Source organism: Octopus sinensis, linkage group LG27 (genome assembly GCF_006345805.1).
Source record: "Octopus sinensis linkage group LG27, ASM634580v1, whole genome shotgun sequence".
Lineage (NCBI taxonomy): Eukaryota > Metazoa > Mollusca > Cephalopoda > Octopoda > Octopodidae > Octopus > Octopus sinensis.
The window spans coordinates 13,384,518-13,412,075 of record NC_043023.1 but is presented as its reverse complement, the minus strand read 5'-3'; the positions used below and the strand labels follow the sequence as shown (position 1 = coordinate 13,412,075).

General features: G+C 42.1%; 1 protein-coding gene across 2 annotated transcripts in view; it reads left to right on the top strand.

Moving 5' to 3' along the window:
• The window catches only part of LOC115225343 (ADP-ribosylation factor-binding protein GGA1), a 67,567-nt gene that overhangs the window by 21,948 nt on the left and 18,061 nt on the right, over positions 1-27,558 (top strand). The window contains exons 2-11 of one of the 2 annotated variants that reach the window (XM_036513957.1): positions 6,622-6,623; positions 9,113-9,273; positions 14,487-14,585; positions 15,056-15,214; positions 17,775-17,846; positions 19,009-19,089; positions 21,432-21,569; positions 23,643-23,727; positions 25,085-25,159; positions 26,232-26,369. In XM_036513957.1, coding sequence (XP_036369850.1) covers positions 9,157-9,273; positions 14,487-14,585; positions 15,056-15,214; positions 17,775-17,846; positions 19,009-19,089; positions 21,432-21,569; positions 23,643-23,727; positions 25,085-25,159; positions 26,232-26,369 — 964 coding nt within the window. In that variant the 5' untranslated portion in view covers positions 6,622-6,623; positions 9,113-9,156. The remainder of the gene's footprint in view (positions 1-6,621; positions 6,624-9,112; positions 9,274-14,486; positions 14,586-15,055; positions 15,215-17,774; positions 17,847-19,008; positions 19,090-21,431; positions 21,570-23,642; positions 23,728-25,084; positions 25,160-26,231; positions 26,370-27,558) is intronic. The other variant, XM_029796292.2, reaches the window with a different exon arrangement.

Genomic DNA, 27,558 nt, shown 5'->3' with positions numbered 1-27,558 from the left:
CGAACCGCTAAGTAACGGGGACATAAACACACCAGCATCGGTTGTCAAGCAATGCTAGGGGGACAAACACAGACATACACGCAAACACATATATACAATATATATGACGGGCTTCTTTCAGTTTCTGTCTACCAAATCCACCCACAAGGCTTTGGTCGGCCCGAGGCTATAGCAGAAGACACTTGCCCAAGATGCCATGCAGTGGGACTGAACCCGGAACCATGTGGTTGGTAAGCAAGCTACTTACCACACAACCACTCCTGCACCTATACATGCACAAACTGACAAACAAGCACACAGACCCTAATTTATACCTTCACCCACCCTACTTAAATTATACCCAGCCCACCCTATTTGATTTTTCACTTCTCACCCTAATTAATTTGCAACCCCCCCTGCCCTAATTGGTTTTTACACCCCCACCTGCCCTAATTGGTTTTAGCTCCCCCCACCTTAATTAATTTACATAATGGATACACCACACACACACGTGCAAAAGCTGATTCGTATACACCCCTGCACCCACATGCAAATCTGGCACGCTCCCCCACCCCACCCCAACCGATTCATACACATTTGATATTCTCACACACACACGTTCACCCAACCCTCCCATACACATCTTTTGAAACAGCTGATACAGATCACCTCCTCTTCCTCCTCCTCCTTCAAAACATTATTCATGCCTTCTCCTCCTCCACCCTCCACTTGGGTCAAAGGTCATCTTGTTTTTTTACATACATGCCTCTGTTTATATACTTTTATCTCCAGTTTTCTACTTAAGCTGGTTGAGTGTGGCCATGCTGGGGCACCACCTTGAAGGATAATTTTTTTAGTCTAACAAATTTAATGCCTGGTGACTTATGTTATTGTCCCCTTTTGCCGAACTGTTACAGGGACAGAAACACACCAACACCAGTTGTCAAGGCTCAAAGATACACACACACATATATACTCTTTACTCTTTTACTTGTTTCAGTCATTTGACTGCGGCCATGCTGGAGCACCGCCTTTAGTCAAGCAACTCGACCCCGGGACTTATTCTTTTGTAAGCCCAGTACTTATTCTATTGGTCTCTTTTGCTGAACCACTAAGTAACGGGGACATAAACACACCAGCATCGGTTGTTAAGCAATGCTAGGGGTGCAAACACACACACAGACACACAAACACACACACACACGTACACATACATATATATATATATATACATATATACGACGGGCTTCTTTCAGTTTCCGTCTACCAAATCCACTCACAAGGCTTTGGTCGGCCCGAGGCTATAGTAGAAGACACTTGCCCAAGGTGCCATGCAGTGGGACTGAACCCGGAACCATGTGGTTGGTAAGCAAGCTAGGGTTAGGGTTATATCACTTCCTGAAAGTCAAACTAATACACCTGCCTGTTGTTCATACCCCTGTGTTCGTCTTTTGTCTTTCTGTAAATTCCAACTATATGGTGGATTCCCTCATCGAAGACGATGAATGAGGGTTCAGTAAATAACCTTCAACAATTCCTAAGCCTTGTGACACCGCAAGTGTACCTTCAATCCAGCAGATGTCTTGTACACTTTCTCGCAAATGGTACACCTGCATGTATTCGTTGGTTCAAAATGTCTTCTCGAGTGGACAGCTGACCCAGCTTAGCTTCGTGCTTTAAACCCACAGTGACACACACAGTCATTGTTTGGTGGATTTTGCTGATGATGCCTTGCTTTCGAATTTGCACGAAGAGCGTCCCTATGACGAAGACGGTTACTTTCAAATTCTCTAGTCTTTAGGAAACACATTTTCCTCCATTTGCTGCGATCCCCTGCTGCACTCTCCCAGGAGCTCAGAGCAATGTCACAATGCTTCAGATTGTCTTTTAGTTTGTCCTTGTATATATATGATAGATCGGTAGCCACTACACACATTTGTTTTCTCTCCTTGTTTTCTGTGTCCCTTTCTGTAGAAGAGCGTAGGCTCGAAATGTAAAAGACATTTTCTATTCCTGAGCGTTATACTAATACATCTGTTTGTTTTCTACACCACCTGTCTTCGTCTTTTGTTTTTTTCATAAACTCTCCCTATATATATATATATATAAAATTAGTGTACATTTAAACACAAAAGAGGCGACCCTTAAGAGGTAGCCTTACATACTAGAAGGAGCAGTCAAAGCCCCTACATATATATATATTTTTTTGGTCATTTGAATGTGGCCATGTTGGAGCACCGCCTTAAGTCGAGCAAATCGACCCCAGGACTTATTCATTGTAAGCCTAGTACTAATTCTATCGGTTTGTTTTGCTGAACCGCTAAGTGATGGGGATGTAAACACACCAGCATCGGTTGTCAAGCGATGTTGGGGGAACAAACACAGACACACAAACACATATATATATATCACCATGGCCGACCAGACTATCAGATGTTGCTACACATCGCTGGTCACAATGTGCTTCGCATTGTTTTAGCTAAGCGAGCAGGCCAACGGAAGAAAGAGTGAAAGAAAGTTGTGGCGAAAGACGACAGCAGGGTTCGCCCCCCCCCCCCGCCAGAGCCTCATGGAGCTTTAGGTGTTTCGCTCAATAAACACTCACAATTCTCGGTCTGGGAATTGAAACTGCGATCCTACGACCGCGAATCCGCTGCCCTAACCACTGGGCCATTGTGCCTTGTGTATATATATATATATATATGACGGGCTTCTTTCAGTTTCCGTCTACCAAATCCACTCACAAGGCTTTGGTCAGCCCGAGGCTATAGCAGAAGGCACTTGCTCAAGGTGCCACGCAGTGGGACTGAACCCGAAACCATGTGGTTGGTAAACAAGCTACTTACCACACAGCCACTCCTATGCCTATATATACACACACGATGGGCTTCTTTCAGTTTCCACCTACCAAATCCACTCACAAGGCATTGGTCAGCCCGAGGCTATAGTAGAAGACACTTGCCCAAGGTGCCGCGCAGTGGGACTGAACCCGAAACCATGTGGTTGGTAAACAAGCTACTTACCACACAGCCACTCCTATGCCTATATATACACACACGATGGGCTTCTTTCAGTTTCCACCTACCAAATCCACTCACAAGGCATTGGTCAGCCCGAGGCTATAGTAGAAGACACTTGCCCAAGGTGCCGCGCAGTGGGACTGAACCCGAAACCATGTGGTTGGTAAACAAGCTACTTACCACACAGCCACTCCTATGCCTATATATACACACACGATGGGCTTCTTTCAGTTTCCACCTACCAAATCCACTCACAAGGCATTGGTCAGCCCGAGGCTATAGTAGAAGGCACTTGCCCAAGGTGCCGCGCAGTGGGACTGAACCCGAAACCATGTGGTTGGTAAGCAAGCTACTTACCACACAGCTACTCCTACGCCTATACAATCTTTTTCACCATAAATACACAGCGAAAAATATTGCATGTGGTTCAGCAAAAGAGACTGATAAAATATGTGCCAAACGTAAAAAGGAAAAAAAAAAATTCAAAAATCACTGGGGTCAATTTCTATGATTTAAACCCTCTTGAAGGTGGTGCCCCAGCATGGCCACAGACTATTGACTGATAACAGTAAAATATAAAGGTGTTTTTGCTCAATAAACACTCACAACGCCCGGTCTGGGAATCGAAACTGCGATCCTATGACCGCGAGTCCGCTGCCCTAACCACTGGGCCATTGTGCCTCATATATATATATATGTGTGTATATATATATATATATATACGACGGGCTTCTTTCAGTTTCCTTCTACCAAATCCACTCACAAGGCTTTGGTCGGCCCGTGGCTATAGTAGAAGACACTTGTCCCAAAGTACCACGCAGTGGGACTGAACCCAGAACCATGCGGTTCAGCAAAAGAGACTGATAAAATATGTGCCAAACGTACCAAAAAAAAAATAATCCCAAAATCACTGGGGTCAATTTCTTTGATTTAAACCCTCTTGAAGGTGGTGCCCAAGCATGGCCACAGACTAATATAATGGCTATTCTGATGTAGAAACTTTGTAGTTTCAGCCCATTGTCCAGTTATTTCTTCAGTCCCATTGACCCCTTGTTCCCCCCCACCCCCTACGCCATCCCTTCTCTTATTGTGTCTGTGTGTCCTTTATTTTGACCATTACTGTTTGGGTGGGTGCTGCACTCTGGACTTTGGTCAAGGCTTTACATTATGCTGTCAGTTTGTCTGTGTCACTCTGTCCAACTCTCTGGTTGTCTGTTTGTCTCTGCCTCTCCATCTGTCTCTGTTTGTATCTATGTATGCATGTATGTGTGTATGTATGTATGTTTGTATGCATGTATGTGTGTGTATGTATGTATGTATGTATGTATATATGTATGTGTGTATGTATGTATATATGTATGTGTGTATGTATGTATGTATATATGTATGTGTGTATGTATGTATGTATATATGTATATATGTCTGTGTGTATGTATGTATGTAGGTATGTATATATGTATGTATGTATGTATCCGTCTGTCTATCCGTCCATATCTCTCTGTGTCTTTCTGTCTATCTGTCTATCTATATCTCTCTGTCTATCTGTATCTATCTGTCTCTCTCTCTCTCTCTCTATCTATCTGTCTCTCTTTGTCTATCTGTCTCTTTCTCTCTATCTGTCTATCTATCTATCTCTCTATCCGTCTGTCCGTCCATCTGTCTATCTATCTATCTATCTATGAAATCTATCTGTCTATCTCTCACACTATCTATCTATTTATCTGTCTGTCTGTCTATCTATCTATCTGTTTATCTCTCACACTATCTATATATCTGTCTGTCTGTCTATCTGTCTCTCTCTATCTGTCTATCTCTATCTGTCTATCTCTCTATTTATCTATCCGTCCGTCCTCCGTCCATCCATCTATCTATCTATCTATCTATCTATCTACCTACCTACCTACCTACCTACGAATCTATCTATCAATCTATATATCTATCTATCTGTTTATCTATCTGTCTGTCTGTCCATCTATCCATCCATCCATCCATCCAGGAGATCAATCTGTCAGTTTGATTGATTAATATTTCAATCAGCTGATCCATCAATCATTTTCTTGTTTTATCACTCTTTCTACCTGTCTATCCGGTTCCCTCTCTATCTACCTGTATCCCTTTGTCTCTCTCTCTACATCTCTGTCTAGCTGTCTGTCTGTATGCCTGTGCACTCCTCAATGTCCACCTGTCTGTCCACTTTTCTCTCCCTTTACCTCTCAACCTCTCTGACCACTTCTCCTTCCTTGACCACTTCTCCCCTCTCTCCTTTATAGTCACCGTCATCATCATCATCATCACCACCACCATCATTTAATGTCCATTTTCCATGCTGGGAGAGGGAGTGATGTGGAGAGAAGGGAGAGAGTAAGAAGCAGATGGAGATATGGAGAGTGAGAAAGAGAAAGTGACAGATATAGATACAGAGAGAGAGAGAGAGGGGGGGGGGAGGGGGTGATTGAAATTTATTGAGTGAACAGGATTGACACACAAGACAAATATTATCATAGGTGCAGATGGGGCTGTGTGGTAAGAAGCTTGCTTCCCAACCACATGGTTCTGGGTTCAATCCCACTGCATGGCACCTTCTACTGCATGTCTTCTACTATAGCCTCAGGCCGACCAGAGCCTTGTGAGTGGATTTGGTTGACGGAAACTGAAAGAAGCCCGTCGTATATATGTATATATATATATGTATATATATATATATATATATATCTATACAATATGTTACATTACTCGGTAGTCAAGATAAAACTCTGAGTTTCAGATGCCGAAGTGGAAATCCACAACACCATCTCTTCGGTTATCTGGCTATTTGAAAACGTTATGAAAAAATACCGTTAAAAATGAAGGGAAATTACTCTGTTATAACTCTGCTTTGTCTGTGTACTTATACATCGCTCGCATTTTTCGTCATAAAAATTATATAAAAATACATAAAAATATATAAAAATATATAAAAATATATAAAATCTTCTTGGGACATAACACAGAAAGCATGTTCTATCCGTTTTCTTTAGGGGACCAAAAACGTAACAGAAATTTAGTCACATGTGGGCATGATCCGAAAAGCTCTGTCCTTGTATTTAGACATGTGGTAGGGTCTAAGCTGCTTTTCCAGATAAGCCATCTCTCCATGTCGCATAAACCGCACCTTCCGCTGCCGTTAGTATAGGGCTTACATCTGGCCAAAATCTTCCATTGTATGTTATAATCGACACCTTTATCTCTTAAAGACCAAATATGATTGGATAATTGTGTCGCTTTTCTTTTGTTCCAGTGCCTAAAGCTCAAAGTATGGTTATTGAACCTGGCCTTGAAATTACCCTCTGTCAGGCCCACGTATTTCTTCGTCGAAACGGTGTCTTTAGTGGTTATAGAGTTTACGGTAGCTTCATATATGATGGTCTTGGACATGCAAGCTCCATTTAGCAGGCACAATTCTTTATTCCTGCATGAACAGCTGTTTTCTTCTTGTGTTTTTTGTATGTTATGATTGATTATGTTTTTAAAATTGGTAGTTGAACTAAAACTAATTTTTAAATTGTTACATAATATTGAGGTCTCTTTCTTTCTTTTGTTATCTTACCGTTTTATCAATATATATATATATAGATAGGCATAGGAGTGGCTGTGTGGTAAGTAGCTTGCTTACCAACCACATGGTTCCGGGTTCAGTCCCACTGTGTGGCACCTTGGGCAAGTGTCTTCTACTATAGCCTCGGGCCGACCAAAGCCTTGTGAGTGGATTTGGTAGACGGAAACTGAAAGAAGCCCATCGTATATATGTATATATATATATATGCGTGTGTGTGTTTGTGTGTCTGTGTTTGTCCCCCTAGCATTGCTTGACAGCCGATGCTGGTGTGTTTACGTCCCCGTCACTTAGCGGTTTGGCAAAAGAGACCGATAGAATAAGTACTGGGCTTACAAAAGAATAAGTCCCGGGGTCGAGTTGCTCGATTAAAGGCGGTGCTCCAGCATGGCCGCAGTCAAATGACTGAAACAAGTAAAAGAGAAAAGAAAAAGAGAAAGACATATATATATAAGAGGAAAAACCACCAGGTGGCTTCCTAATATGCTAGAAATAGATGCTAAATCATCTTACCACAAAGAATGTGTCCTCAAAATTAGCATACCTGGTGGTTCTTCCTCCTTTTTATATATTTAAGTATAATTTATAGTCCTCAGACAGTTTTTAAGTATGGTGACCACTGGTTTAAATTGATACTATTTAATAATATTAATTTCTACTCTCATTATATAAATTTAATGTATATATACATATATATATATATATATATATAAATATATATACAAATATGAGAGAGAATCCACTATGTGGACGCTCTAATGCTAAAAATAGATCCGCAAGGGTCTGAACCACTAAGAATTGTTCTCGAGAAGAATTTAGCACACTATGAACGTAAACGAGCAGGGCAAATGAAAAATAACAAAAATATAGATTAACCCCAGACAATTGTTTCACTGTTAATAAATTATGCAATTTTACTTACACAATAAATCCACAGATCATCAGTAAGATTCGTCATGAAATATAATTTGTTGAACCGCACGCCAGATATTAACACGAGGTCAAAGACACGAGCAGTTCGGCCTATTATATTCAAAGTTATATTCAAATTCCGTCGTGTATATGTATATATATATATATAACGGGAAGCTTTATGAAAATAGACAAAAGACGAAGGCAGGTGGAAAACAAACGAACAATTGTATTAGTATGGCGCTCAGGAAATATAAATATATATATATATGTGTGTGTATATGTTTGTGTATCTGTGTTTGTCCCACCCAACATCGCTTGACAATCGATGTTGGTGTGTTTACGTTCCTGTAACCTAGCGGTTCGGCAAAAGAGCCCGATAGAATAAGTGTTAGGCTTACAAAGGGTAAGTCCTGGGGTCAGTTTGTTTGACTAAAGGCAGTGCTCCAGCATGGCCGCTATCAAATGACTGAAACTAATAAACAAAATAAAAGAATGAATATAAAGACATACATCATCTCGTAAGAGTCCAGAAGCTGGCTACCCGCATGGTTCTTGGTCTCGAGCATTTGTCTTATGAAGAAAGGCTGAAGACGCTCGACCTTTATTCTCTAGAAAAACGACGACGCCGTGGAGATCTCATTCTTGCTCACAACATCATAAGCGAAAAGTGTAACATCTTGAAAGAGCTGTTCTTCACTCCTGCTCCAGAGCATCGGCTGCGGGGTCACTCCGAAAAGCTCTATCTGCGACGATTTCATCTCAATTGAAGGAGAGGGGCTTTCTCCGTCTGGTTGGCGGATCCATGGAATAAGCTGCCGGATGAGATAGTGAAGATGCTGACGACCGCTCGGTTCAAAGTCTCTCTTGACTAGAAATGGCCTGAACTCTTTTCATGACCACCCTCCCTGTACATAACTCCATGGCCTTGCTTTTCGCTTTTTGAGCCAAAAAATTGAATTGAATTAAATATATATATATATATATATATATATATATTATATATATATATATAAAGCTCTATCTGTGACAATTTCATCTCAATCGAAGGAGAGGGGCTTTCTCCATCCGGGTTGCGGATCCATGAAATAAGCTGCCGGACGAGATAGTGAAGATGCCTACGACCGCTCGGTTCAAAGTCTCCCTTGACCACAAGTGGCCTGAACTCCTTACATGAACACCACCCTGTACATAACTCCATGTCCCCCTACATGGCCTTGCTTTCTGCTTTTTGAGCCAAAAATTAACTAACTAACTAAGAGGCTTCTTTCAGTTTCCATCAACCAAATCCACTTGCAAGGCTTTGGTTAACCTATGGCTATAGTAAAAGACACTTGCTCAAGGTGCCATGCAGTGGGAATGAACCCAGAACCATGGGATTCAGAAGCAAACTTCTGACCACACAGCCACAACCGCACCTTGTTACGTACCAATCCAAGTGAGACCACCACTCTGATGCAGCTCTCTGTTTTAAAATATTCAAGTTCAAATTTAAATTTTAAAACACTTTTACTTTGCTTATGTGTTTCAGCCGTGTCATTATGGCCATGCTGGAGCTTCGGACAACCATCTTAACTCTACATCTCTCTTTTGTTTTCCTTCTTTCCAGACAAGGCCACAAATCCGGCCAACCGCGAAGAAGACTGGGATCATATGATGATGTTCTGCGACCGGGTCAACAAGGACATCGAGGGCCCGATGATCTCAGTACGACTCCTGGCCCACAAGTTGCAGTCACCGCAGGAACGAGAAGCTCTCTTTGCCTTGTTGGTGAGTACCACCTTCACCATCATCGTCATCATCACCATCATCATCACCACGACCATCGTCATCATCACCACCACCATCATCATCATCACCATCATCATCACCATTATCATCATCATCATCATCATCATTACCATCACCACCATCATCATCATCACCACCACCATCATCACCACCATCATCATCATCACCACCATCATCATCACCATCATCACCATCATCATCATCACCATCATCACCACCATCATCATCATCACCACCATCATCACCACCATCATCATCACCATCATCATCACCATCATCATCACCACCACCATCATCACCACCACCATCATCACCACCATCATCACCACCATCATCATCATCATCACCATCATCATCATCACCACCATCATCATCATCATCATCATCACCATCATCATCATCACCACCACGACCATCATCACCACCATCATCATCACCATCATCATCACCACCACCATCATCACCACCATCATCATCATCATCAAGCATTTACATTTGACTGGCTAATTCGAATGCTACATGGTTAAGTAACCATGTAGTGTTCCTTTCATTCATTTGTATATGTTTGTCTCACCCACACACATAATTATTCAAAATTTTTTTTGCTAGTTTTCGTCTCTTTGTCTTCTCTCCTGGTGCTGTATGAACATTTAATGTGGTTTTAGAGTCAAGTTTTGGCTGCTATTTCCAGCGTGGTGGTATCTCTTAGATACCCTAAATTATAATTTTAAATAATTATTACCTTCGAAAGGTTTTTATTCCCATGCTGGCCACCTGATAAGATCAGTATTTAAATATTGATCTTATCCTTATTTATCTCTATCTCTTCTCTATCTCTATATATATAAAAGGCAGTTTGTCTGTCTGTGTGTCTGTCAGGTTGTACCCTCACCCTGACTACGGCTTTCAACCGATTCTGATGAAACTTGACACACACATAGCCCAATGTCATAATTCAAAACTAACGCAGCGAAAATTTTGAAAAGTTCCCCCAGTTCTGAAAAAAATCGATAAATTCGACATGGGGTCAGGAATCTAAGCTTGTCATATGCAACACATTTTCCGTTGTAGTTTTCACAACTTGCAATCGATTTTCACCAAACTCATGGTGAAGCTTAATGTTACCCTAAGGAACTTAATTCTGACGTTAGTTTTCCATGCAATACCTTACCATCAGAAAAAAATCAATAAAATCATGCCATTTTGGGAAATCGCATATCAAATTCAAGATGACATATTTTCGACAATATCTTTAACAAATTGGCAGGAATTTCTTTTGAAAGTCACAGCGAGCATCATGTCTGCTCCAAGGAGCTATATGGCCCTTTTGATTCCAATAGGATATGTTATTACTGGAAAAAATCGGTTAGTTACATCATATGTGGCACACATAGCAAACTGATTTTTCTGCGATATTTTTTGAAAGTTCACGTAGATTTTCCCTACACCGATGTTGGACATCAAGTTTGCATTAAATCTCAAACTAACCTGGCAACGCCGGGCTATGCTGCTAGTATAAATATATATACATATATATATTCTTTTACTTGTTTCTGCCATTTTGACTGTGGCCATACTGGAGCACTGCTTTTAGTTGAGCAAATCGACCCCAGGACTTATTCTTTGTAAGCCTGCTACTTATTCTATTGGTCTCTTTTGCCGAACCGCTGAGTTATAGGGACATACACACACCAGTATTGGTTGTCAAGCAATGGTGGGGGGACAAACATGGACACACAAACGCACACACACACACATTTATATATATATATATATACATATATATATGGCGAGCTGGCAGAATCGTAAAATGCGTAGCCGTATCTCGTCTGCTGTTACGTTCTGTGTTCAAATTTCGCCGAGGTCAACTTTGCCTTTCATCCTTTCGGGGTTGATAAATAGAGTACCGGTTAGGCACTGGGGTCGATGTAATTGACTTAATCCCTTTGTCTGTCTTTGTTTGTCGCCTCTATGTTTATCCCCTTGTGGGCAATAAAGAAATATATATATATATGACAGGCTTCTTTCGGTTTCCGTCTACCAAATCCACTCACAAGGCTTTGGTAGGCTATAGTAGATGACACTCACCAAAGGTGACTCTCACCCAAGATGCTTCTTATCTGGATTTTTACCTATTGTAATTTGTAATAAACCTAAATAAATTTGTAATGGAGCAAAATAAATTTGTAATAAACCTAAATACATTTGTAATAGACCTAATAAATTTAAATAGACCCAGATAAATTTTACTTATTGAAATTTCTAATAGCCCTAAATAAATTTAACTTGTATTTCTAAAGATGTTCTTTAGGGTAACATGAAATGTTGAACTTTAGATAGAATAAAATAAAATATCATCATCATTGTTTAGCGTCCGCTTTCCATGCTGGCATGGGTTGGACGGTTCAACTGGGGTCTGGGAAGCCAGAATGCTGCACCAGGCTCCAGTCTGATCTGGCAATGTTTCTACGGTTGGATGCCCTTCCTAACGCCAACCACTCCGTGAGTGTAGTGGGTGCTTTTTACATGCCACTGGCACAGGTGCCAGACGAGGCTGGCAAACGGCCACAATCGGATAGTGCTTTTTACATGCCACCGGCACGAGGACAGTCGGGGCGGTGCTGGCAACGGCCACGTTCGGATGGCTCTCTTACGTGCCACCGGCACTGGTATCACAGCTGCAATTTCCATTGATGTTGATTGATTTTGATTTTCACTTGCCTCAACAGGTCTTCACAAGTAGAGTTTAGTGTCCCAAGAAGGAAAGGTATGCATAAGTGGACTAAACCTAAATACATTTGTAATAGACCTAAATAAATTTAAATAGACCCAGATAAATTTTACTTATTGAAATTTCTAAGAGCCCTAAATAAATTCAACCTGTTGTACTTCTAAAGATGTTCTTTAGGATTACATGAAATGTTGAACTTCAGGTAGAATAAAATAACATATAGCTGTAAATAAAAGGTGTGTAGATTATGAATTTTGCTTGAAGGGGTTTGGGCCCTCGAAACAAAAAGTTGCAGGGGGTGCCCTCTAAAAGTCACAGGATGTAACGAAGTTTACATTAAGATCGTTATCAGCAAGCCTGTGTTATCAAAATTAGTGTTTGGCCTGTATTATTTTTTGCTGAATGTTATCAGTTGTTGATAGGGAAAATTCTTTGCTCAAGATGGCATCCGTTGTCCATATATGGTGTGTTTGTTCTTTCTTTCTTTCTTTCTTTTCTTTTCTTTCTTTTACTTGTTTCAGTCATTTGACTGTGGCCATGCTGGAGCACCGCCTTTTAGTCGAGCAAATCGACTCCGGGACTTATTCTTTTGTAAGCCCAGTACTTATTCTATCGGTCTCTTTTGCCGAACCGCTAAGTTTACTCTTTTACTTGTTTCAGTCATTTGGCTGTGGCCATGCTGGAGCACCGCCTTTAGTCGAGCAAATCGACCCCGGGACTTATTCTTAGGAAGCCTAGTACTTATTCTATCGGTCTCTTTTGCCGAACCCCTAAGTTTACTCTTTTACTTGTTTCAGTCATTTGGCTGTGGCCATGCTGGAGCACCGCCTTTAGTCGAGCAAATCGACCCCAGGACTTATTCTTAGGAAGCCTAGTACTTATTCTATCGGTCTCTTTTGCCGAACCGCTAAGTTTACTCTTTTACTTGTTTCAGTCATTTGACTGTGGCCATATATATACACATATACGACAGGCTTCTTTCAGTTTCTGTCTACCAAATCCACTCACAAGGCATTGGTCGGCCCGGGGCTATAGCAGAAGACACTTGCCCAAGATGCCACGCAGTGGGACTGAACCTGGAACCATGTGGTTGGTAAGCAAGCTACTTACCACACAGCCACTCCTGCGCCTTGTGTGTGATTTTCTTTTGTAATTGCTTAGCGGAATCATCATCATCCACTTTTTATGTCTATTATTCTATGCTCACTGGGGTCAATGTAATCGACTTAATCTGTTTGTCTGTCCTTGTTTGCCCCCTCTGTGTTTAGCCCCTTGTGGGTAGCAATGAAATAGGTTTGACTGGAGACTTCAACATAATTGAAGGACCGGTTTTGATGAGCAACGCGAAACTGGTCCTTACCTCAGTTATGTTGAAAGAACAGAACCTTATTTTGTACAAAATTGTATAATATCTTTATTATCATGGCTCCTATATACTCTTAAATCCTGTAAAGCAAATCTTGTGTTTTTTCATCTTATCTCACTATCTCTATATATATTAAATGGCTTATAAATATCTTCCACACTGCAATTGTTTATATATATATATATATATATATATATATATATAATTAAAAATGAGGGTGTCTAAAAGACACCAACATGCCGAAATAGCAGTCGAAACACTGACTATAGTACCACGTTAAATGTTCATATCGCACCATATATATATATATATATATATATATATATATATATATATAGGAGTGGCTGTGTGGTAAGTAGCTTGCTTACTAACCACATGGTTCCGGGTTCAGTCTTGCTGTCTGGCACCTTGGGCAAGTGTCTTCTATAGCCTCGGGCCGACCAAAGCCTTGTGAGTGGATTTCATAGACAGAAACTGAAAGAAGCCCGTCGTATATATGTATGTGTGTGTATATTTTTGTGTCTGTGTTTGTCCCCCCAATATCGCTTGACAACCGATGCTGGTGTGTTTCCGTCCCTGTAAACTAGCGGTTCAGCAAAAGAGACTGATAGAATAAGTACTAGGCTTACAAAGAATAAGTCCTGGGATCGATTTGACTGAAACCAGTAAAAGAGTAAAGAGTATATATATATATAAATATACATATATATATACATATATATATATAACGGTATGGACGATTTGTTTGGGAGTCTAACAATACCATGTACGCCTTTGAGAATTTATATTCACAATGAAACTCGGTTTTTTTCTCAAACTTTTTCTCAAACCTCTTATAATGTGATACAAGTCTTTGGTGTGGTAATTGTACACGGCTGAAGAAGGCTTTTGATTTACCTGTTATATCAATTATGCATTGCTATAAGAATAAGTTCTTCAATAAAGCCCGAAACATATGTACTGCAAAATTCTTTGCGTCCTGTCTTTCATTTACTTCATTTGATACATATATATATATGAGACTGATATTAGAGCCAAGACCTTCTGTGTCATAATAATAATCCACCTAATATATACCATTTCATTCTGTTTCAGACCCTGGAGACGTGTGTGAAGAACTGTGGCAGTCGGTTCCAGTCAGAAATTGGAAAATTTAGATTTTTAAATGAAATTATCAAAGTTGTTTCCCCTAAGGTATGTTGTTGATTTTTGTAGATTTTGTGTAGCCCTTGGTCAAACAGAATCCAGCAGACCTACGATGAAAGATGATCCAGCTGTGACCATCCCATCTTTTATTCAGGCATAGTGTATCTAGGACTACATTATCCAATGTATAGTATAGTAGTTAGTATTAGTGGCTCTAGTTGTTGTTATTGTTTAGCCCCAGGTCAGTCCTGATCCAGACAGACCCATGATCAAAGATGTTCCAGCTGTGACCATCCCATCTTTTATTCAGGCATAGTGTATCTAGGACTACATTTTCTAATGTATAGTATAGTAGTTAGTATTAGTAGCTGTAGTACTGTTGTTTAACCCTAGGCCAATCATGTTCCAGAAGACCTATGATCAAAGACATTCCAACTCTGACCATCCCATCTTTTATTCAGACATACTGTCTCTACAACAGTATTATCTAATTCCACTATAATTTGTTTCTGTTCCAGTATTTGGGGACCCGGACCTCGGAAAACGTGAAGAAACGTTGCATTGAGTTGATGTACAGCTGGACCCGCGATTTAAGCCACGAACCGAAGATTGGAGAGGCGTACGCTATGCTGAAGACGCAGGGCATAGTCAAAGAAGACCCTGCATATATTGATAAGGTTGGTGAATCAATGATAATACTATTTGAGGGTTTCAGTGGGTTTTTAGCATGAGTATGTGGGATTGCAGGGCGAGTTTGAGGTGAGTGTTGGCCTGTTGAAATAGGGTGTAGATGTGTAGGATAGTTAAGTGATTGTGGGCTTGTTGAGTGCATGTGAGTGGAGGCTTGCTGGACGAGTGCAGGTTTGCTGTGCGAGTGGAGGCTTGCCGTGCGAGTAGAGGCTTGCTGTGCGAGTAGAGGCTTGTCGGGCGAGTTGAGGCTTGCCGTGCAAGTGCAGGCTTGCCGGGCGAGTGGAGGCTTGCCGGGTGAGTGGAGGCTTGCTGTTCGAGTGGAGGCTTGCCGGGCGAGTGGAGGCTTGCCGTGCGAGTAGAGGCTTGCTGTGTGAGTGGAGGCTTGCCGGGCGAGTGGAGGCTTGCTGGGCGAGTGCAAGCTTGCTGTGCGAGTGGAGGCTTGCCGGGCGAGTGGAGGCTTGCTGTGTGAGTGGAGGCTTGCTGGGCGAATGGAGGCTTGCCGGGCGAATGGAGGCTTGCCGAGCGGGTGCAGGCTTGCTAGGCGAGTGAAGGCTTGCTGTGCGAGTGCAGGTTTTCTGGGCAAGTGTGTAGATGTGTAGGATACGTGTGGGCTAGTAGAATGATTGTAGACTTGTTGAATGTGTGTGTGTATGTGGGTTTTTGGGTGAGTATTGGCTTGCTCGGTGAGTGCAGGCTTGGGTGAGTGAGGGCTTGGGTGAATGGAAGGATAGGGTGAATGCAGGCCTGAGTATAGGCTTGTTGAGTGAGTGTATAGACATGTAGGATAAGTGTGTGCTAGTTGAGTGACCAAGGGCTTGTTGAGAGTTTCTAGGCTTGCTGGGTGAGTCTGGACTTGTAGGGTGAGTATATGCTAGAAACATGAGTTTAGGGCAAGTGTGGGTACAAGCCTGTTGAGTGAGTGAGGCCTTGCTGAGTGTGGGCATATGCAGTTGGAGCTTCTGCAAATGTGGCCTCTTGTTGAGTACAGGCTTATTTAATGTACTCTATGTCATTCTGAAAATAAGCAATCACATCATTGAAATCTCAAAGCTGTGAGATAATCCATGATTAATCCAAAACAATGTGGATAAATAAGGATTACATTTGACAGAATAATCTGAATGCTTAAAGGGTTAAACTGGCCATGCCCAGCCCAAATATTCTCCCTGTTCGTGCTCAAACTGACCAGATCTGGCCTCTCACACATACCCCACAATGTCATTCTAAAACATACAATTACAGCATCAAAATCTTAAAGCTCTGAGATAATGCCTGATTAATTAAAAACAATGTGGGTAATTAAGGATTATATTTAATTAAGCCCAAATATTCTGTTTTATGTTCAAACCAGTCAAATCCGGCTTTTCACACTTACCCTACAATGTCATTCTGAAAATAAACAATTGCATTAGCAAAATCTCAAAGCTATGAGATAATCCATGATTAATCCAAAACAATGTGGATAAATAAAGATTATACCAGTGCCGGTGGCACGTAAGCGAACCATCCGTTTTGCCTAGCCTGGCCCCCGTGCCGGTGGCATGTAAAAAGCACTATCCGACCATGGCCGTTTGCCAGCCCCGTCTGGCACCTGTGCCAGTGGCACGTAAAAAGCACTATCCGACCATGGCCGTTTGCCAGCCCCGTCTGGCACCTGTGCCAGTGACATGTAAAAAGCACTATCCGACCATGGCCGTTTGCCAGCCTCGTCTGGCACCTGTGCAGGTGGCACGTAAAAAGCACCCACTACACTCACAGAGTGGTTGGCGTTAGGAAGGGCATCCAGCCGTAGAAACTCTGCCAGATCAGACTGGGGCCTGGTGCAGCCTTCTGGCTTCCCAGACCCCAGTTGAACCGTCCAACCCATGCTAGCATAGAAAGCGGACGCTAAACGATGATGATGATGATGATATAGGCGCAGGAGTGGCTGTGTGGTAAGTAGCTTGCTTACCAACCACATGGTTCTGGGTTCAGTCCCACTGCGTGGCATCTTGGGCAAGTGTCTTCTGCTATAGCCCCAGGCTGACCAATGCCTTGTGAGTGGATTTGGTAGACAGAAACTGAAAGAAGCCTGTCGTATATATATATATATATATATATGTATGTGTGTGTGTGTGTGTGTGTTTGTATGTCTGTGTTTGTTCCCCCAACATCACTTGACAACCGATGCTGGTGTGTTTACGTCCCCGAAACTTAGCGGTTCGGCAAAAGAGTACCGATAGAATAAGTACTGGGCTTACAAAGAATAAGTCCCGGGGTCGATTTGCTTGACTAAAGGCGGTGCTCCAGCATGGCCGCAGACAAATGACTGAAACAAGTAAAAGAGTAAACTTAGCGGTTCGGCAAAAGAGACCGATAGAATAAGTACTGGGCTTACAAAGAATAAGTCCCGGGGTCGATTTGCTCGATTAAAGGCGGTGCTCCAGCATGGCCAATGACTGAAACAAGTAAAAAAAAAGGAAAAAAAAAAGTAATTTGAATGCTAAAGTCTTCAGGTTAGTATTTTTTGTGTGTTAAATATTGGTTAATTATTTGTTTATTTTACAGAATTTAAATGCTAACCCGGCACCCCCACCCAGGCCAAAGAATGCTTTATTTGAAGACGATGAGAAAGCACGGGTAAGATATGTATTTATTATATATAATTGTGTGTGTTGTTTGGTTTTGTTTTAACCCTTTTGTTACTAAATTTCTGCTGAGATATGCTGTGTTGGCTCCCGTGCCGGCGGCACGTGAAAAGGCGAAAATAGGATTCGGGTAGGGGTCAGAGTTTTTCTACAGCCAGATGTCCTTCCTGTTGCCATCTCTCACCTGTTTCCATGCAAAATAATCTGGTCCCCCATTGGCCAGGTTTTTTTTTTTTCACAAAACATTGGAAATGAACAACACTGCTTAGATGACAGTGACACTCATTTACTACTGTCATGAGATGTTAACATCAGGAAATACACGCAAACATATATTATGGGCTTCTCTCGGTTTCTGTCTACCAAATCCACTCTCAAGGTTTTTGTTGGCATGGAGCTGTAGTAGAAGACACTTGCCTGAGATGCTATGCTGTGGAACTGAACCTAGAACCTTGTGGTTGGGAAGCAAGCTTCTTACCACACAGCCATGCCTGCACTTGTGTGTGGAGGAATGGTGGAATGGTTTTCAGTTTCTGTCTACTGATTTCACACATAAGGCATCGGTTGACATGTAACTATTTACACATACTATTTACACACTGACATACATAGATACACACTGACATACATAGATACACACACACACATACACACTGACATACACAGATACACACACAGACATGCACACTCCCACACACAGATTCACACATGCATGCACACACACACCCACATACACACCCACACACAGAGGCATACACATGCACCCCACACACACGTCTGTTCAGGCTTGGCTGTATAACCGTGAGGTTTGGAAGTTCACTTCCTAGCCACTGCATACCTCCTTGGGCTAGTATCTTCCAAAACCTTGGGATCAACCAAAGTTTTATGTTTATTTCCACCTTGACATTTCCATGATAGTTGTAAATGAGCACCACCATCGTACAAGTGGTGTAGTTTGTTCCCAGCCTTCTCATGAAACCTGTTCAGCCATAGGGGCAAAAAACAACAAAAAAACCCTGCCTGAACCTAGTCTCGTCTGACCTGAGCAAGCATAGAGAAGTAGATCTTAAAATGATGATGGCGATGATGATCACATTGTGGTTTGAAGTGGGATTGAAACCCTGATAGTGATGTTTTGTTCTTGTCTGTTCCAGCTGCTGTCTCGGCTACTGAAGAGTAAAAATCCTGAAGATCTCCAAGCAGCCAACAGATTGATCAAAAATATGGTTCAGCAGGTAAGCAGGATTTTTATTATTATTACTAGCAGTATCGCCTGGCGTTGCTCGGGTTTGTTTCGACCCTTTAGAATTGGAATTTTTGAAATATAAAAAATGTTGCATTATGTAGCTTGTTATTCTCTTTAAGTGAACATTTTTCTGGTTGAAATACACCGAAAAATGACGACACAGCAGTCAAAAAATCCTTAAAAAATAGGGATTTTCATAGAAAAAAAGCACCTTTTTGATGTAAATAATTTTTGGTGTTAACATGGTCTGATTTGAATTTTATCTTCTACGGAATGAAGAGCAAGCCTTTTTCTATCATACTCTCAATTTTGGTCAACCTGCACCGCAGGGTCTCGGAGGAGACAGTGTTAGTTGAAGGCTACAAAACCTGCCATACACAGACAACTTCAACTTTATATATATAGAGATTATTATTATTATTAGTATTATTAAGGCGGTGAGCTGGCAGAACCGTTAGCACGCCAGACGAAATGCTTAGAGGTATTTTGCCTGTCGCTAATATTCTGAGTTCAGATTCTGCCAGAGTTGACATCCTTTTGGAGTCAATAAATTAAGTACCAGTGAAACACTGGGGTCGATGTAATCAACTGGTCCTCTCCCCCAAAATTTTAGGCCTTGTACCTTTAGTAGAAAGAATTATTATTATTATTATTAAGGCTGTGAGCTGGCAGAATTGTTAGCACACAGGATAAAATGCTTAGCGGTATTTCGCTACATTCTGAGTTCAAATTCTTCTGAGGTTGACTTTACCTTTCATCCTTTCAGGGGGGTCAATAAATTAAGTACAAGTGAAACACTGGGGTCGATGAATATCAACTGGTCCCATCCTCCAAAATTTCATGCCTTGTACCCCTAGCAGAAAGGATTATTATTATTATTTTTAAGGCGGCGAACTGGCAGAATTGTCGGCACGCCGGGTGAAATGCTTAGCGGTATTTGCCGCTACGTTCTGAGTTCAAATTCCACCAAGGTCGACTTTGCCTTTCATCCTTTCAGGGTCGATAAATTAAGTACCAGTTACTCACTGGGGTCGATGTAATCGACTTAATACCTCTGTCTGTCCTTGTTTGTCCCCTCTGTGTTTAAGCCTCTTGTGGGTAGTAAAGAAATAGGTATTTCGTCTTCCATTACGTTCTGAGTTCAAATTCCACCAAGGTCGACTTTGCCTTTCATCCTTTCGGGGTCGATAAATTAAGTACCAGTTACTCACTGGGGTCGATGTAATCGACTTAATACCTTTGTCTGTCCTTGTTTGTCCCCTCTGTGTTTAAGCCTCTTGTGGGTAGTAAAGAAATAGGTATTTCGTCTTCCATTACGTTCTGAGTTCAAATTCCACCAAGGTCGACTTTGCCTTTCATCCTTTCAGGGTCGATAAATTAAGTACCAGTTACTCACTGGGGTCGATGTAATCGACTTAATACCTTTGTCTGTCCTTGTTTGTCCCCTCTGTGTTTAGCCCTTTGTGGGTAGTAAAGAAATAGGTATTTCGTCTGCCGTTACGTTCTGAGTTCAAATTCCGCCGAGGTCAACTTTACCTTTCATCCTTTCGGGGGGTCGATAAATTAAGTACCAGTTACTCACTGGGGTCGATGTAATCGACTTAATACCTTTGTCTGTCCTTGTTTGTCCCCTCTGTGTTTAAGCCTCTTGTGGGTAGTGAAGAAATAGGTATTTCGTCTGCCGTTACGTTCTGAGTTCAAATTCCACCAAGGTCGACTTTGCCTTTCATCCTTTTGGGGTCGATAAATTAAGTACCAGTTACTCACTGGGGTCGATGTAATCGACTTAATATCTCTGTCTGTCCTTGTTTGTCCCCTCTGTGTTTAGCCCCTTGTGGGTAGTAAAGAAATAGGTATTTCGTCTGCCGTTACGTTGTGAGTTCAAATTCCGCCGAGGTCAACTTTGCCTTTCATCCTTTCGGGGTTGACAAATTAAGTACCAGTTACGCACTGGGGTCGTTGTAATCGTCTAGTTCCCCTCCCCCAAAATTCCAGGCCTTGTGCTTATAGTAGAAAAGATTATTATTATTATTATGTTGGCGTTAGGAAGGGCATCCAGCTGTAGAAACACTGCCAGATCTGACTGGCCTGGTGCAGCCTTCGGGCTCCCCAGACCCCAGTTGAACCGTCCAACCCATGCTAGCATGGAAAGCGGACGTTAAACGATGATGATGATGATGATGATTATTCTGGCCACAGTCTAATTTCTGAAATAAGTGAAAGATAAAAAATATATATACATATTATGCGTGTGTGTATTGTGTGTGTATGTGATGTTTGTCAGTCGATGTGTTTATCGTGACCTGACCTTTGACCTCTGACCTCTTCCAGGATGCTGACCGGATTGACAAAATCTCGAAGCGGGTGTCCGAGCTGGAGACAATCAACAACAACGTGAGCGTGTTGTCGGAAATGTTGGAACACTACGGCACTGAGTCGGCGTCGCAGAGTGACCGCGACACCATGAAGGTAGGTGGCGCCTTGAGATGTTCTATTGGGTGTAGAGGTGGTGGTGGGGTGTCGTGCGATATGTTGTCTTTGAAGGTGACTGTCTGTTGTGTTCTTGTTTAACCCCAGGTCTTGATCCAGCAGACCTGTGGTCAAAGATGTTCTTGATGTGACAATGTCATCTTTTCTGCTATAGCCCTGGATCACAGACGGCGAATGTGGGGATACCCATTTTGTGTGTTGTGTGTGTGTGTGTGTGTGTGTGTGTGTATGTATATATGTGTGTGTGTATGTATATATATATATATATATGTGTATATATATATATATATATATTTGTGTGTGTGTGTGTATATATGTATGTGTATCTTTATATATGTGTGTGTGTATATGTATGTGTGTGTATGTATATATATGTGTGTATATATATGTATATATATGTGTGTGTGTGTATGTATATATATATATGTACATATATATATATATTAGAAGAAATGAGGTACTCAGAAAATCGGATGGTTTATATTTACAGATATTTATTTATATATTACATTTTTTATATATATATATCATATCACTTAGATCATTAGCGCTTTCTCCCATTCTAGTGGGGTTTTCAAATCAAACTCTATAACAATATATATATATACATACATACATATATATATGTATATAGTTGAAATTTACAGAAAAACTAAACATGAAGACAGGTATATAAACAATAAGCAGGTGTATTAGTTTGACGCTCGGGAAAGTGAGAAAGTCTTTTACGTTTCGAGCCTACACTCTTCAACAGAAAGGAATATGAGGAAATAAAGAGAGAATAAATAAATTCACCCTTTGTGCCTCCAACACTCAAAAGGTGCTCTTTATGTGCCACCAGCACAGGTACCAGTTACGTGACACCAGCATCAGCCATGACTACGGTTATGATCATGCGTAATCTCCGAGCTACAAGTTAAGCCATCATCATCATCATCATTATTTAACGTCCGCTTTTCATGCTAGCATGGGTTGGACGATTTGACTGAGGTCTGGCGAACCAGATGGCTGCACCAGGCTTCAGTCTTGATCTGGCAAAATTTTTTCTAAACTGGATGCCCTTCCTTACGCCAACCAATCCGAGAGTGTAGTGGGTGCTTTTTACATGCCACCGGCACGGGGCCAGTCAGGCGGGCGGTACTGGCAACGATCTCACTCGAATCTCTTTACACATGCCCCTGGCATTATAGTATATATATATATATATATTATATATATATATATATATATATAATATATATATATATATATATGTATGTATAATCATTTAACGTTTATTATCCATTCTGGCATGAAGTGGACGGTTTGGCCAGACCTGGCAAGCTGGAGAGCTGCACCAGGCCCCAGTCTGATCTGGCATGGTTTCTACAGCTGGATGCCCTTCCTAACTCCGAGAGTGTAGTGGGTGCTTTTTACATGCCACTGGCACAGGGGCCAGTCAGGTAGTACTGGCAATGACCTCGCTTGAATCTTTTTACACATGCCACCAGCACAGGTGCCAGTTAGCCGCTCTGGCAATGATCATGCTCGGATGGTGCTCTTAGCACTCTACTAGCACAACACCAATACAATGTAAATAAATAAGTATCACATTTGACTGGGAAATTTGAATGCTGGTCCCCGTGCCAGTGGCACGTAAAAAGCACCATCCGATCGTGGCCGTTTGCCAGCCTCGCCTGGCCCCCATGCCGGTGGCACATAAAAAGCACCATCCGATCGTGGCCGTTGCCAGCCTCGCCTGGCACCTGTGCTGGTGGCATGTAAAAAGCACCCACTACAATCATGGAGTGGTTGGCGTTAGGAAAGGCATCCAGCTGTAGAAACACTGCCAGATCAGACTGGGCCTGGCGCAGCCTCCTGGCTTCCTTGACCCCAGTTGAATCGTTCAACCCATGCTAGCATGGAAAGCGGATGCTAAACGATGATGATGATGATGAAGGTTAAGCTAGTACCTTTTAAAGGGGAAGTTTATATTACAGAACTAGGGCTGCTCTCAAGGGGAGGGTCGGTATCAAAAGTGTTAACAAGGGTTCTCTTGTGTTTTAATTTCAGGAACTTTACGAGACTTTGGAGAAGCTGCGGCCAAATTTATTCCGGTTGGCAAGTGATACAGATGAACAGGATAACGATGGAATTGGTAAGTTGAGGGAGTGGACAGACCTATGATCAAAGACGTTCCAGCTGTGACCATCCCATCTTTCATTCAGGCATAGTGTATCTAGGACTACATTATCTAATGTGTAGTAGTTAGTATTAGTGGCTATAACTGTTGTTGTTTAGCCCTAGGTCAGTCCTGATCCAAACAGACCTATGATCAAGGATGTTCCAGCTGTGACCATCCCATCATTCATTCAGGCATAGTGTATCTAGGACTACATTATCTAAAATATAGTAGTTAGTATTAGTTGTTGTTTAGCCCCAGGTCAGTCCTGATCCAGACTGACCAATGATCAAAGATGGTCCAGCCGTGACCATCCCATATTTTTTTCAGGCCGAATCATTAGCATGACAGACAAAATAGTGGTATTTGATTGGTCTTTATATTCTGAGTTCAAATCCTGTTAAAATCCATCTTTTCAGGGTAGATGTAATCAACTTAACTCTCCCGTAAAATATCATGCCTTCTGCCTATGTAGAAAAGATTATTATTATTATTGAATGAGAGAGCAGTGCATGCCATCAAAGTGACCCTGGGGTAAAATATACGAAGCCCAGTATACCCATCATGACTACCTGTTTGATAAGGGTACACTAGGCACATGCATCACAACCATATGTGCGCGACATGGGGATTTCATATCAAGATAAACAGCACATGACCTTGCAGGTGGGGCCCAGTTAGAATTTTCTTCTGGTCGAGTAGCCCATTCTGCTCAAAAGGTCCCTGAATAAGGGTTGTTTAAGGATATTGAATGAGACAACCTTGTTTCCAGAAGTGAATTATTCAAACCCCAAAGAATTTCTCTCAACACATGGCTATGATGTTCTCCCACTACTTCTGCTCGTGATCAGAGATGCACATATCATCAGCCAGCAAGGGATATGCTCAACTGGTTAAGGTCAAACAACTGACAAGCAAATCTGTGGTATTGAGCAGAAGGCGGCGAGCTGGCAGAAACATTAGCACACCGGGCGAAATGTGTAGCCCTATTTCGACTGCCATTACGTTCTGAGTTCAAATTCCGCCGAGGTCGACTTTGCCTTTCATCCTTTCGGGGTCGATAAATTAAGTACAAGTTACGCACTGGGGTCGATGTAATCGAATTAATACCTATGTCTGTCCTTGTTTGTCCCCTCTATGTATAGCCCTTTGCGGGTAATAAAGAAATAGGTATTGAGCAGAATATTTGGTGTAGCCCATCTTTTATACCAAGACAAAATAATGTACATGATAACACTTTTATTATTATTATTGTTATTATTATTATTATTATTATTATTACTATTATTATTACTGTTATTATTATTATTATTGTTATTATTATTATTTGCAGCCGATATCCTGAAAGCCAACGATGAGGTGATGAAGGTGATGAATCAGTATAAATTGAAGGTGGAAGGCTCCAGTGGTAAGTGAGCAGTTCCTCAGATTTACATCTGCAGTTATAGGGGGCAGAGATGGAGCAGTGGAGGGCAGGGTGGTGCACAGCATCGACATGCATCCATCACTTCTTTCAAGTCACCCTTTCTCTCTCTATCTCTCTCTATGCCTGCCCCTTCTCCTCTCTCTCCTCCTCCTCCTCTCCCCCCTCTCCCAACTCTCTGCCCTTCCATCTCTTCCCTCTCCTCCTCTCCCGACTCTCTGCCCTTCCTTCTCTCCTCTCTCCTCGTCTCTCTTCCTTTCTCTTCTCCCCCCTCCTCCTCTCTACCACCCCATCTCTCCCCTCTCCCCCTTTCACCACATCCCCTCTCAACCTATCCCTTCTCCCTCATCCCCCTTTCTTCTTTCACTGCTGCCTCTCTTCCATTTCCTTTATTAACAAAGTATATATATATATATATATATATCACGTGATCATGTGAGCGACCAGACCATGAGATGTTGTTACACATCGCTGGTCACAATGCGCTTCGCATTGTTTTAGCCTTCGAATGACGTCACCCCACTGGCTAAGCGAGCAGGCCAACAGAAGAAAGAGTGGGAAAAAGAATGGTGAAAGAGTACAGCAGGGATCGCCACCACCCCCTGCCGGAGCCTCGTGGAGCTTTAGGTGTTTTTGCTCAATAAACACTCACAACGCCCGGCCTGGGAATCGAAACCGCGATCCTACGACCGCGAGTCCGCTGCCCTAACCACTGGCCCATTGCACCTCCACATATATATATATATATATATTATGTGTGTGTGTATGTGTCTTTGTTTTTTCTATGTGTTTGTCCTCCATTACCACTTGAAAAACTGATGTTGGTTTGTTTACATCCCTGTAACTTAGCAGTTCAGCAGAAGGAATTGACAGAATAAGTACCAGGCTTGAAAAAATAAAATTAATTCCTGTGGGTGTGGCATCGATTCATTGAACCCAAATTCTTTGATGCAGTGCTCCAGCATGGCTGCAGTAAAAGGTATCCGTATTGTGATGATGATGATGATGATGATAATGGTGATGATGTTATTGATCCTTAGCAATTTTTCTTTTGCAGACTTTGGTACAAACCACACATTGCTCGACCTGGGCTTTGACCAGACGACGCAGTCCCCCAACAAGACGAAGGCCAACTTGGCTTCAACGACCACCCCCGTGGGAGCATCTATCCTCGACGAACAGCTGCTGGCTTTAGGTAAGATCCGTTAGGGGTTTTTTTTGTGGGGGTGGAGGTCTATGAAAGGGATGTGTGGTATTCGTCTTCACCCTCTCGTCTTGTTGGGAGTTCAGGAATTGGCCGCAAGGGCCATTTACCTTGAGAGAGGCGGGTAAGATGTATGGACACACGGACACACACATTTGCATTCACAAGAAGCACATAAATGAATTTTGAGTCTGTAGCTGGAAACTGTGTGGGAGCCTAATATATATGTGGTGTGTGTGTGTATGTATGTATGTATGTACCTATATATATATATGTGTGTGTGTGTATATATTATATATGTACATGTATATGTATACATATATACATACATATGTGTGTATAAGGGCATCCAGCTGTAGAAACATTGCCAGATCAGACTGGAGCCTGGTGCAGCCTCCTGGCTTCCCAGATCCCCGGTCAAACCATCCAACCCATGCTAGCATGGAGAACAGACGTTAAACGATGATGTTGATGATATATATATATATATATATATATACAAATATATATGTGTGGCACCCGGCATTTGCCAGGACCGCTGGACTGACTCCTGTGAAGGTGGCAAGTGAAGAAACACCGTTTCGACCCTGTGCTTGAGGAGATCCATTGAGTCAAGGACACCATCAAAATCAATGGAAACTGCAGTTGTGATCCCCTGTGCCAGTGGCACGTAAAAAGCACAATCTGAACGTGGCTGATGGCAGCGCCGCCTTGATTGGCTTCCGTGCAGGTGGCACGTAAAAAGCACCATCCAAATCGTGGCCGATGCCAGCACTGCTTTGACTGGCTTCTGTGCCGGTGGCATGTAAAAAGCACCATCCAAATCGTGGCCGATGCCAGCGCCACCTTCACTGGTTTCTGTGCCGGTGGCACGTAAAAAGCACCCACTACACTCGCGGAGTGGTTGGCGTTAGGAAGGGCATCCAGCTGTAGAAACACTGCCAGATCAGACTGGAGCCTGGTGCAGCCTCGTGACTTCCCAGACCCCGGTCAAACCACCCAACCCGTGCTAGCGCGGAAAACGGACATTAAACGATGATGATGATGATATATACATATATGTGTGTGTTGTATATATATATATATATATATATATATATATATATATATAATCATCATCATCATCATCATCATCATTTAACGTTCGCTTTCCATGCTAGCATGGGTTGGACGGTTCAAC